This window comes from Nomia melanderi, chromosome 2, assembly GCF_051020985.1.
Source record: "Nomia melanderi isolate GNS246 chromosome 2, iyNomMela1, whole genome shotgun sequence".
Classification (NCBI taxonomy): Eukaryota; Metazoa; Arthropoda; class Insecta; order Hymenoptera; family Halictidae; genus Nomia; species Nomia melanderi.
This window is the reverse complement of record NC_135000.1, coordinates 31,401,006-31,414,983: the sequence shown is the minus strand read 5'-3', so window position 1 is coordinate 31,414,983 and position 13,978 is coordinate 31,401,006. Positions and strand designations below refer to the sequence as shown.

Genomic DNA, 13,978 nt, shown 5'->3' with positions numbered 1-13,978 from the left:
ATAGGAGCTATTAGGATTATTGGACAAGAGCCAGAATCGAAGCGTAAGATGCCCGTCGTGTGTCAAGTTCACGGAAACAAACGGAAAGAGACGAAACGCGCGGGAGGAGATCAACGAAGGTCGAGTGCGAAAGACCTCGGCGCATCCTCGTGCGCGTTGCTTCGGTGGAATGCGGCCGCGCGTCGCTCGGTGCATCAGGAGTGCATCCGTGCACGTTCGAGAGGTTACATAAATCGATTTGAATAGGCGCTGCAAGGCCGTGATCGATTTGTTCCCGCAACAACGGTTACTTCGCAACACCCGTGAAACTTGCGCGGTGCCCACCACCGGATCAAGGTCTCGGGAAGTGCATTCGTCTGTGGTCCCGCCGCACGCGACATGCACAAATTCAAGAAACTTCTCTTTTCTCCCTTCTTTTCTCCTGCCATTTGCAATGGACATTAATGAACATCCTTCGAAAAAATCCCCCGAGAATCTCATCTTGAGAAATGTTTAATGTCCTGGCGTTAAATCGTTCACCGTGTATAATCTTCTATTTTGATTAGACGAAGCATGGAAGGAAATGTTGGGAGTTCAAACGGGATTTCTAACGAGAGATTACTATAGGTTTCGTTTTACGATATTCTAGCTGTTCTCATTAGAACACAGCGCCAAGTGTGCTCGAAGGATCAACATCGACCAAGACCGGTAATCCGCCTACAGCGAGGATCTACCAGGATCAGGACACGATGAGCCACTCCATCAACGAGACCGTAACTAGAATACCTATTTGCTCCCGATAAGGAATACCGAAATTTGCATGTCGACCTACTGTTAATTTTCTCGAGGATCCTGTTTGCTGTCCGGTGCAATCGATCGATTAAGCACTGCTCTCGAATCCTCTGTGTTCGTAGAGGCAACCTGGAAGACTGCACTTCGAAATTCGATGTATTTATTATTTATTCCAGATGGAATAATGAATCTGTTGGTCATAGAAATTGTAATTGACAGAAACGAAATGACCCATTTCGAATATAGATCTCGCACTCACCAAGGTAACGATCTCTCCCACGCCGGAGAAGATGAGCAGCATCTTCCTGCCAAGCCTGTCAACGACAACAGGTGTAACGCCGGAAGCGAGCACCTGCACGACACCGACGATGATGGTCGCGATCGGGGTTGGAAGCGACGACTTTGCGCTGATGAAAATCGTCTCCATGTAGAACAGCACCACGTTGATGCCGCTCAGCTGTTGGAACGCGGCTAGAAGACTGGTGTAAAGCGTGGCCTTTAAGTTCACCTTGTTCTTGAACAGTTCCACGATGCTGACCTCGTTCCTGGCTGCTTCATCCAACTCCGCCTGAATTCGACAAAACGCAACGTTCAACATTCTCCATGATTTTCTTGTCGAAAATACAATGATAGTTGGGCTCGAAAGATCTAGGCTATTGCGCAAGGGTCAATCAAAGATTACACGCTAAAATTGAAATCTTAATGCTTTCATCGAGAGATTGCATTGAGAATAATTGGTTTACTCGTTACGATATTTCATAGCATAAAAATTTCATTCGATATAAAGTATTTCTATATTTCTACATTTTATACAGAATTCTGTATACAAGATAATTTCACGCGGAGCCTTCAAGCACAAAAGTTTGTAGAGCAGCGCGCTAGACGCCGCGCCGGCTATACACGTGACCGGTTAGTCACCCGTGCGATTCGCTATACCAGCTCCGAAGGTACACTGCCGGATCACGGCTGCCATTGGCGGATCAAGGAACGACCTTACCCCCGGCCTCGTTCGAGCAAACGTGACCCGAACGCCGATATCGCGCGGCAACGCGTCGGACGTTTACGGGCCGATCCGCGCGTCATCGTACCGGTCGTTTCGATTTGTCGGAAAGATTCCTATATCTGTACGAGGAGGTCGCAGCTTATCGCGCGAAAATAGAAAGAATATTTATAATAGAAAGTCCTAGTGAAACCACGTGCTTGCCAGTGCTTGCCAGTGCTTGCGATCTTCTTTATAAAAATATACGAAACATTCGTTCGTTTCGATGAAGGAACGTTTGTTAGTTTCTGCAGATTTCTTTGCGAGATTACGCTTCTACCGATTTTCCTTTCCATTCGTCTACTTGTACGACCGATTTCAACGACCTCGTTTGGAACTGTTACCCCGATAAAAGTTATTGCAAGGATCCCGTCACGTGTCTTTGACGAGCGAAGCTGAGGCTTCTCCTCTCGAGCGGACGTTAACGCGATTACACGGCGATTATTCCGGTTGCGAGATCTCGTAGCAGTGATTCATCGCGTGTATAAATAACGTGATTCTACTGAAGAAAGTGTTGACAACCCGATACTCGGCTTAGAAATCATTGTTTCAACTAGAATACTCGTTTGCGGTACTTGTTTGATCGTTGTTCTTCGATCGCGTGTATCAGCTTCGAGCATCGACCGAACCTCGTTAAGACTCGAAACGTCCATTCGTGTTTCGTTTACCAAGTAAGCCCTCGCATTAGTATTTCATTTCGATATTTCATTCGGACCCACGGTGGCAAGTTACCTGTATCTCGTCAGCTTCCTTCTGGACGCTGGCCTCCGACTTTCCGCGTAACCTTGCCAAAGCAGCGATCGCTTGGTCCTTCTTGTTGACCTTGATGAGATAGTAAGGCGATTCCGGCATGGTGACGAAGCATCCGAAGAAAACGACTGGCACGATGGCGCACAGGATCCAGAACGCCGTGTAAGAAACGTATGGCCCGATCGCGTACGAGTAGAGCAAGCCTATCGTGATGAACAGCTGCAGGAACGATCCAAGAGCACCTCTCACGGAGATCTGTTGGGATCGGAAGATCGACGCTCGCTTAGTTTCTCGTTCCGTTCTGTCGATTGTGCTCGTTCGGGTGGCAGGATCACCTTACCTCCGCGATTTCGCCGCAGTACATAGGAACAACCGTGAAGGCGAACGCCATGCCGAAGCCAAGGACCACTCGGGCCGCGTACAATTGGTAGACCACACCGGCACTCGCGATCAGGGCCCAACCGATCAGGTACAGCACCGTGGAGGACAGGAGCGTGTATTTTCTGCCGATTCTAGTTTTCGTAACAATCGAACGTTAGGATAGAACCTTAGAATAGTCTCGAACGAATAGAACGAGCTCGATAACGCCATCATTCCATTGCCGAATGAATTTTCGATATCCGATAGGTCTATCGTTGAAACGAATCTTTCGCTCCATGAACGTTTACTTTCATCGTTGGTCATTTTAAAAGAGAGGTGTGACATTTTTTTAAACATTCGTTATGCAATCGGAAGAAAACTCAATCAACTCTGTACGAATTAAGATAAGAGAATTACTTGTCCGCCAGAACTCCAGCTACGAAACAACCAATCACAGCTCCTATGGCTACCAGGGATCCTATCCAAGTGTTATCATCAGCGGTGATAGGCTTGTCGAGGGGAGTATTCGCGACGGATTTCATCAGCTGCGGTAGGACAGGACTGGTCCAGCCCATCATTACACCGGCCGCCATACTGGCCATGTTCGCTGGAGAACAGAAAAGTTTCAATATAATATCGTTCGACACTGCCTCGCTTAATTGGAACGGACAAATTTCGAGATTTCTAGATCTCGGAAAGAACAGTTATCGCGACGAATAAGCAGTAAGCCGTCAGAAGACAAGAACAACGCGTTGTTTGATCGAGATTCGCTCGATGAGCCGAGTCCTGTCTTTGTCTCCGTACATAGGCGAAGACTCGCCGGCCAATCCGGCACGAGCACGTCGAAAACCGCGATTCAACGATGAAAGCACAAGTTTTCCGTGTGCTCGATCGAGCCTGTCTCCGCGAGACGCGTCCCGCCGCCGGATTCTCCGGCGTTATCTCCGCGTGTTCGCGATGCAGAACAATGAACGCCGGCGAGCAGATTAAACTTCCGACAACAATGAAACTCGTTGCTCCTAATTTTTCCATTGATCGCGGATAGAATCGCGTGGAATAATTTCTGGCGGCGCGCCGCGGCCTAGCTGCAGATAAAGCTCGACCTAAAGAAACCAAAGTAAAATAAAAGAAATTGATGGGACCGGACGCGACGGAGATAAGCTCGACCGTCGATGTTTCCATTACGGCTTCGAATTGCTTATCGTTTGAGTCGAGCGAGCGCGTGCACGAGTTTTCCAACGTATTCGTCGTAGTTCCATTGATGGATTGCATAATGACCGCGCGATAAATGCCGACGAGCCACCATGAAGCTGTCAATCATTTTAAACGCGAATAGTCGTCGGATTAGTGCTCAGCGCCAGAACTACCGCACGCGTCAAAATGACGGGTCTCAGTTTTATTCGCTGTTATTCGATATCTAAATAGTTTATAGTAGAAAACTAAATAGCTTCACTCGAATACTTCGGTTGGATGGCAGAAATTCGTTATCCGGACTGTCAGAAGTTCGATGAAAAAATCATTTTTGTCTAATGCCGATGCGAAAACTGGCAACCGGATATGCTGTTATTTCCCGAGGTTTTTCTTCTTGTTCGTGCTTTGTTTTGGCTTTAATGATTGCCGCGAGCTCGTGACGCTGCGGTTCGATTCGACAAATGTTAAATATACACCCCACTGTTGCGTAAGAGGTAATTCGTCAGATGAGAAGATAAATTCTTATAAAACTGGACGCAATTTGCGGTGTGTTTATCTAGCTTGAGGGAATCCCGGACGGAAAATTGGCAGCTGTCAACGTTTACATGGGAAACAAAACGAGAGAAAATTGCAGACTGCATTGCACGACTTGCGTTATTGAAAGTTTGGCGTCAACGAAGCACCATGCACTAGGAGTACTTGAAACAAGGACGATAAAGAGATCGCCGAAAATTCTGAAGCCACGGTAGCCTGAAATCCAGTTGTGCAATCAGAGTACAATGCCGTGCGAAACGGATTCCTCGCTTTATATTCTGGAAGCGATAAGTAAAAGAACCTTAACCGAGTTCGCGGAAAATGATAAATAGCACCGCTTCCTTCTCCTTGCTGTATCCTTCTCCTCTATATTCCTAGAAATTCTTTTAGATATCTGGTTGCGGTTTAACCTTTGCACACCGCTGCATACATTATCCTTGCTGCAATTCTCGTATCTTTCTGAATTTACTTACGTTCTCATTATTTCTGAGTCACTTGTAGATTCGAGAACAATATTTCGAAAATCAGTCCAGTACACGTGTTCCTATTGCGTCAGTAATATTTCGAATGTATATTTTCAAACTTCCAACTCGTACGATAAAAACCAGTCGCCGTTTGATTAAATGGATATTACTATGAAACCTAACTAATACAATGATAGAAATTTAGTCGACGTTCCATCTCGAAATTGACGAAAAGAGGACAGAGAGAATTGGAGAAATCGGGAAGCTCGAGGCTAGCGACAGATTCGCAGGCGATATCTTTCTAGTCCAGTAACCGGGAAGAGATAAGAAGCTGTCCGTTCCGTTCGCGTAGCACCGCGGGCGTTTAAATTGCTCCTTAAAACGCCGGTTACGGGGATCGTTGCCGTAAAAGCGACGATAGCTCATTTTCAGCGTTCAAGGATCCGGCCGAAGGTATTTCCGGCGGCCGAGACAGTTCCACGTGATTGCCAATTCCAGTGACAAGACTGAAGGATCTCGTTACATCCGCTGATACGGAGGAACGAGCCGCGCCGATACCATGGGAATTGAAATTAAACGATCGCCGGATTACGCGGATTATTCCGAGCATGCCGGAGACCGAGTTTGTCATTCAACGGTCCTCCCGGTTAGAAACGCTTCTTTTCCGGAAATCTGCAACTGCGCGCGATTTTATAATCAACGCGACGACGGACGTCGCGCGCGTTCAAACGTTTCAACGCGGAACAGATCCAGCAAAGTCTTATGCCTGTTGACATTAAGCACACGCGGTAGATGAAGTTTTAAGAAATTATCTTTGATAGAATTCCGAATTCCGAACAAATGTTTGCTATAATTGTGTTTTTGAAACATGTTGACAAATTGATACATCGAGAAAGTAGTCGTTTCGTTAGCAAATCTGTCGAAAAGAATGCAGTGCTTTGCAAACTGTCGTTACAGACGATAATATAGTCTGAACGAAGTGGAGACAGACTTAAGTAGTCGGATAATTATAGACAGGCCGGTTTAAATGAGGCAACGTCTGCTCGCACCGGTCTTCCTCTTCCTCGAACGTGCTACGAATCTTTGATTAGAAACTTTGTTTCCTGATTCTATGAATCTTTCGTTCCACACGAGAATGAATTTCTTCCGCAGAGTAGACGATTCGTGAAACTTTCGATATCGATCTCTCGGTGCGTGCTCTCGACACGAATATTCCAATCGCGATAAAACGCACCGGCACTCGGAAATTTCGCGTGGATATTCATTCGAATTCGATTTGAAATTTCACGTTCAAATTGCCGTTCAAATTGTCGTTCCAAGGTAATACTTTGCAAACAAGATAATAGCTGCGAACCTGGACGTAGATAATAATCGTCGATTGTCAGTCGCTGATTTTAATGCCGAGGAATTAACGAACAACCGTGTATCGCGTGCTTTGAGACATATCGAACGTGATTTACCGCTGACAATATCTTTGGAAGTATGACACTTCACACTTTGGAAACGTGCATGGCGAATCGGTTCCTTGGAATCGCAATGGAAGGTCAGAACCGATATCGCCTCTCGACGAAACGATAAAGAATTTTATTATTCGGCAGGACGGGTTTCGATTAAAGAGCAAAAGGGTTAAGAACCGTGGTTGAGAGTCGTAGAAATGCCTCGATCCAAGGACAGCGCAGGATCGTCGGACGGAGACGCAAGACCGACGCGTCACGTTGCATTTAACGAGCAATACCGGGTTTTACGTAATCCCGGCGAGATTGCTCTTATATCATCCTATCGCGTGCGGCACCGGAACAAAAATAAAAATAATCTCGTGCGCTTGTCGCGACGAATCGCGTTCCGCGAGACAAGAAAAACCTCGGCGGCGCGCGGCGCGCGTCGCGCGTCGCATCGCGTCGCATACTTCCCTATCGAGCCGATAAACAGTGAGCTACGTCGACGTGCATCTAGCCTGCGCGATCGTTCTATGCGCGATTTGCAATTCACTATAGCGAGAAATCCTGTGGAACCGAGCTGACACGATTAATCGACCGAAACGCGATTTCTTCCGATTAATGGGATATTCGACGGAACGTAGGACGATTCGGAGGAAAGTACTTCGAAATGAAGCTTTCAGAAATGTAATAAATACAATGTAATTCCAAACTGTCATCCGCTTCCGAATGAAAATACCGGCCAGAGCAGGATTATCGTTCTCGTTTCATTCTCGCGACTGTGGATCATATTTTTCCGAGGGGAATCCGATAATAACAATCCGCTGGAGAATGGATTAATTAGCTTTTAGGAAATTTCATTCCCGTTACAGTCGGGGTGGATCTACGGGGACGGCCGGATCCATGATGCGGCAGCTTGAAATTTCATTAAAATTTAAAGTTTCGAATTTAAAGAACCAAGACCTTTTTACCGGCGAGCATAAACTTCATAATGGAGTTGAAATTGCGTTTCGTCCAGTTCAGCTTCGACGGGAAAAAAGGGATTCCCTTTCTAATTTCATTTAATTCTCTGCGAATCGCTGCAGGAAAGTATACGTCCGGGCAATAGAATTTCAAAGAAGGAGGGAATTGTCCGGATCAAAGGATAGAATCGGATAAGATGGAACAATGGGGGGAAATTAGTCTCGAATAACAAGGAAGGATCCTTCGTATCAGTCCATTTCCTTTCATAGAGGACTTTGAAAGGCGTTATCACTGTTCGTTTCCGCGCGGCCTCGTTTTTTAGACGAATAAAGGCGCCTGACAACTCAGCCGACGGATGCGCGATACTTTCATCGGCCTGGCTGGATGGAATTTAAATATAGATTCAAATTCGTACCGATAAGCTGCAAATCACCGACAGAACATTCATTTCAAACTCGTTTTTCTCTACGGTTCAACTCGCGAACTACGTAAAGTATATAAATAGGAACAATCGAAAACTCGAGACGAGGAAGAGATCCTGTACATTACCTTTTCCTGTTTTTTCGTCGCGCGTACAGCTATTCTTGGCGAACCGATCGTAAAAATCTGCCTCGCAAACGGCAATTTCGAGGGGTGTAAAAGTGACGGAGGTATTTCTAGAAAATCTAAATTGAATTACTTCGGTAATTGACTCCGATTGCTATCGCCTCGCTTAGATTCCTGAACCGTCAGGCTGCGCGACCGGCGTAAATCGTTTTCCTGTCACGCAATAAATCTGCCCGCGCGGATATCGATCCCCGGACACCGTTCTTCCCGCGAACGGATCACGCCTCCGTAAACATTCGTTTTACACACACGCGCGCACCGCGCACTCGAGATTACGGTAAACCGCGCACCGTCGCTTCAACATCCTAATCGCCGCTGCTACCGATAATCTATTAACGATATTGGCAAACCGGCTACCAAACTCGTGACGCAACGGAATCGGCTGGCAAGTGGCAGAGATCCTCCTTTTGATCTCGTCACCTTTCACCGAGATCGTTTCAGCCGATTCACGCATTTTTCCGGTTCGTTGTTATTCTCGTTTCTTCTCTTTGCTTTTCACGCATCGACTCGTTGACGTTTGAACTGGATTAGACGTGTTGGCACATCCTATCTGGCAAATATAATAATATTTGCACGTTGAATCTAATAACATTTGTCAAGCTTACGGTTTATTGGATCGTCAATGGAAAGAATAAACGACAGAGGCACGATAAAAGTATTTGTTAGACGATCAAACTATGGAGGAAACTATGAATCGCGTGGCAGAGGATTATGAAGTTTGAACAAGTTATCTATGCCGAACGAAAAAGTTTCACGGTGACGGATCGGCGCGAGGCGATACAAAATCGAGAAGTTTCAACGCAAAGTTCGACGGATCGGTCGAACGGAACTCGGAAAATAAAAGAAATCGTAGGCGAGAAGAAAATGGACGACTGGAAGTCGTCAAAGGGGTCGCCGACGTTCAGAGGAAATTTCCACGTTGATAGGCATTTTCATCGACTCTAGAATGGTTGCGTCAAGATGTCGAACGACATTTTTCCGTCGTACGACGAATAGTAACTGTCGAAAAAAATTGTCGAGTGTGTAGCGGCGATTTCCATAGAAACGTGATTCAAACGATAGATACGTAGTTCGATAATCGAGAAATATTTCTCAGTGAAAGAACTTTATCGTGCTACGACATTAGATTAATACAAATTTATACTTTCATATTTTTTTATCGAACAAAATTGCTTTTAATTTCATTGTATATTACGCTGTATCGTATATCGTTTCATTTCAGTAGTTTTAGATCGATCTACTCCACTAATCTTTCGACTAATCCGATACAGCGGATTGTCGCGATTTTCTCTAATCTACGATTCCATGGAATACTTTTTTCATTACCGACGAGGAATGGTAAGGGAACGACGATAAAAGGAAGGCGGTTTCGTTAAATTAAAGTAGATATCCATGTTTTTTTCCTACGGCTCCCTCTGCCTTATCTACGAGCTCCGGAGCTCATGAATGTACTACATCTTTCTTAATAAACGTAAATTCCGTGACGATAAGACTGCGCTAGTGTTTACAAAACATTAGAGTGTTGATCAAACTGTACACACAAAAATCAGAGTAATTAGAAAACGCTGCGCTTCATGGCGGAAAATATTTTCCGTGTCAAGAGTGATCGCGCGAATCCGTGACCTCCGTCTACTCAAAATATTTTGTTGCTTCTAAAAAAATGAAAGCGGATGTCGCGCTTTATTCTTTTTACCAGAAACACGCCATTCGACGCTGCAACTCTTGTTATTTCTTCGATGCATAGATCTAACAACAAGTGACGAAGCAACAATTACGTAATATACGACTATACTTTCATGCATTTCCTTTATTCAGCTTGAAACTATACATTTTCCGAAAGATCAACTATTTTTCTCTCCTAATTTATCTCTCCTAAAGAAGAGAGCATTTATTCGTTCGTTCAGAGTTGTTTAGCTTGATTTTCGAAAAAATGAACTGCAGGGAAGCATCTATCATTTGCGCGGTGTTCGCGGCGAGTAGAAAAGATGAGCGATGAGAAGACGCATTAATCATGCTCGGCACGGTATCTGGAGCATTTAAAAGCGACCTTCCGGTAATGGTCCCGTGTAAACGGGAAACGGATTTTGTGCGCGCAGAACGGTCTCGCTATCAAGGGCGAGCGCGTCGTTGAATTCCCACCGCGATTAAATCGGTGGGTGTCAGCGTTGGAATACGGGGCCGGCGATCACACGATTGAGTCAATGAGACGAGCGAATCTCTATCCGTTGCGCCCATCGGTTTGATTGCCGCGACAGGAAACAAAAATTAATGCGATTCCTTTCGGGCGCAACGACCGTGCTCGTCGCAGTTGGTGACATGTACCGTGGTTCCCTTGGCGGCCGCTCTACATAGATTATCGCAACGTTATTATCGCGATTCGATTACTTAGTCGAATAAATGGACAACGAAGAGGAAAAAAGGGAAAAAAGAGATTACAAAAATGAGAAACTGACGAGGTAAAGGGGTCAGAAAACGAACACTAATTCATTTCTACGATCAACTCCGACCGAAAGACGATCCAATGTCGCGTCTCCGTTATCTCGCGCGGAGACAGGACCGAACAACACGACGTACGCGAAAAACCCATTTACTCGAAGACTCCCTTATCGGTATAATCGTGTCTAGTAATCGAATTCGGCGATCCGTTCCACTGGTCAGCCCAGAAAGCGCTACGTTACGGAGATCTGATCCGACTCCTATTGATCTCGTCCAACTCCTATTCGCGAGCTTTCGAGGAAGGAGGTTTTGCGAAGCGTTCTTGGCTTAATCAAACGCGAATATCGTTAATAAGATTCTAACGTTGGTAAAGCAACGAATAACAATAAATATTATCAATAGAATCACAATACCAGCATTCGATCGACCCAAAAACACTCGACAGAAGCATTTTCAGAGTATCGTTCCGAGTCACTCGAATTTCCGAGCATTACAAAAGAAACCATAATGGAACCAGTTGAAGCGGTCAGATCAAAGAGTGGCAGCCGTTGATAAAAATCAAAGTGGAACCGACGAGAAAGCGTTCGGGGCGTCTTCGTCGGCCGATAATCCGGCGATAATCCGGCGAGAAGCGTCATCGGTGGGCGACACATGCAGCCCGGCTTTATCGAGCTCGATTAAAACGTAAACACCCGGGCCGGATTTATATTAGTCGATTAAACGACGCGTCCCACGCTGTCAGAATTGTTCGCCCATCGTCTACCGATACGTTCTCGTTGTTTGGGCGCCGTATTTTTTCTGGTTTTCCTCGTTTCTGTCGTTTTGCCCGCGCGGTCCCAGCGATTCCTGCGCGGGAGAACATCAACATTTTCGTTTTCTTTGACTCCGCTGGAGCGGAAACGAATCCGCCGGGACACAGATTACAAATGACACGTTACAGAGCTCTCGATATCGGGTTGGGTCTGATAACAGTGTTTGTCACTTGTTGAATCCCATTCCTACACGCTTTTCTTGGGATCGAACGATCTGTTTCGACTCGACTGTTTACCTTCGATTCGATACTTTTTCCCTTGGTTTCTTTATGTTTCTTTATGTTTCTTTATGTTTTACAGATCTTTGTACGAAGATGGTTTTTGACTATTTTATCTTGTCGTTGTTTGCGTTTGTTTCATATTGATCCGTTAGAATTGTTTTCTTTCCTTTTGGATTCGAGTTGTTCGTTTAATAAAAGTGACTTCGTTTCGGACAAGGGTGAACGATTCGAGGTGTTGACAACAGTGTGTAACGAGGATTTTATTATTAAGATTTTAAAGTTTCTTTGTTCGCTTTCACTTCTACTTATGGAGTATTATCGATTTGCTCCTAAAATCATTTTCTCCGGGTAGACTTGTTTGTTGCTCGTAATTATTTATCAGACATCGTAAAATGACCTGTTATGTGTCCCCCGTGTTCACGCTTAACAATCGATCGTTCGCGGATTAATCTTCGAAGATACTGCGGATTATTTGATTAATAGGATCGTTCTCGTCGATAAGACGAACGAATGCAAGAGGTTAAACGATTTCAAATACCTTCTTAGCGCCGTTGAATCTGGCAATAGGATCGCCATCGATAAGGTTTGATTTACAAAGTTTACAGCGGAAAAGTTTTCATTGGTATCGTGCGTCAATGTTTCCTTATCGCTCTGGCTCGCTAATCACTCTGTTCAACCTGTCCTTTAAAAGTAACGTTTCAAGTGGAGTCGAACCTTTTTCGCGCGAAAAATGTCGTAATTGTCTGCAGATAATTACAAGTTTACGGGAAAGATTAAATTATCGCATTAGTGACTGGAAAAACGTAGTTACTAAACGAAAGTGTATTTCAACATAGTCGCATTGTTATTTCAAAAACGCAATTTACAATTCACATTGCAACAAAGCTAAGAAAAATATAAATATTATTATCTAGACTCTTTTTACGATTACAATTCTACATACAACTTATTATATGAACTCTTGTTTTCCAGATTTTCAAGTAAATCGAGTCGAAAGATTCTTTAATACACGCACGCTGGTGAGAGAATCGATGTCTGTCTATTGCTGGCTGTTTTCACTTACACGATTGTTTGTATACAGCGACCGTGGAACAGTGTTACTCGTGTTCTACGATCATTCGATAGGGACCGACAGATAATGATGCTTAATTAAGAAACGCAGCCAACATTCGATCGCGAGTAGAATCAGCGAATAATGGACAGACGCGTTGGCTCGTGTACGATAAGAAACAGCAGAATACCTTCACTGTTCTCCACGGCCAGGGAACAATCATTACTATCGATCCTTAACATTACATACGTTGGCGAATCAAAATTCGAGGAACCGACATGTCTAACGGAATAAAATGTTTAAATAATATTTTATTACTATAAATAATCGAATCCTGCCGAGAAACAGCGCGTCGTGGTTAGTCGAGGATTTAAGGGAAAAATGAAGATTTAACGCGGTTGGACACTTTTCCATATGGAACATGGACGGGTGCGAGAGGTGTTAAATATCACTGGGCCAACGTGTCCGTTCAGCCACTCACCTTTTCTACTTGCTGCCAGGACGATGCATGCGGCGCTAGTCAAAAATATGAGACCAGCTTTCATGATTAATGGAAGAAGGTGAGCCACTGTTTCATAACGACGCAATAAACCTTTCTAAACGCATCATTACGTAAACTGTTTGTATTTTGTTCGAATATATGCAGCTTCGCTTAGCCTTCGTAGAATGAAATTCGCTAAGCATCCTTCGATCAAAAGAGAAATACGACGAAAGAAACAACTGAACAATATTCGAGAAGAATACAAGCTCTTGTACTTGAAACTTATGAAAGAACGAACGGCTGGTGGTTTTATTTGAACGCGTGTCCGAGGATATTTTCATCCGAATCGCGCGTGCTGTGCAAACAATGGGCCGGAAACCGAAAACACGCCGCACGCAACGGCTGAGTTACGAAAGTCTCCCGATCGCGATTTCGACACGATTTCGAACGGGAAATGTTTGTCATCGACTTAAGTAACGTCGCATCTGCTTTATCACCTAGAAAATTACCGTCTTTGCTGCGCAAGATTACCTTTCGAGTCCCTCCGTCGCATTCTGTTGTTTCCGGAATCGTCGGAACACGAACGATATCTTCGATAACTTAATTTCGAATCGTAGAAGGATTCGTTCTATCGCTGTATCCGATTCCTACTGTAAACAACAGAAGCTAATAACTGGAAGCTGTTTCTCTAACGATTAATACCGTCTCAATTCGAAAGAATGAACTTGAATCGTTTTCCTAATCGTTAACGGGTACTTTGTAGTCGAACAAAGGACGATAATCGTTAGTAGTCCCGGTGAAATACTATTGTTAAATGAGTTGTATATTTTAATGGTTCCCTTAATGGCGGTATCACGGCCGTT

At 44.7% G+C, this 13,978-nt stretch overlaps 1 protein-coding gene across 1 annotated transcript in view; it reads right to left on the bottom strand.

Annotated features, from left to right (window-relative positions):
• LOC116429927 (facilitated trehalose transporter Tret1) overlaps nt 1-13,978 on the bottom strand; it is a 37,309-nt gene that overhangs the window by 6,243 nt on the left and 17,088 nt on the right. The window contains exons 3-6 of the mRNA XM_031983470.2: nt 3,338-3,527; nt 2,901-3,072; nt 2,543-2,815; nt 1,031-1,339 (exon numbers count right to left, since the gene is read on the bottom strand). Coding sequence (XP_031839330.2) covers nt 1,031-1,339; nt 2,543-2,815; nt 2,901-3,072; nt 3,338-3,527 — 944 coding nt within the window. The remainder of the gene's footprint in view (nt 1-1,030; nt 1,340-2,542; nt 2,816-2,900; nt 3,073-3,337; nt 3,528-13,978) is intronic.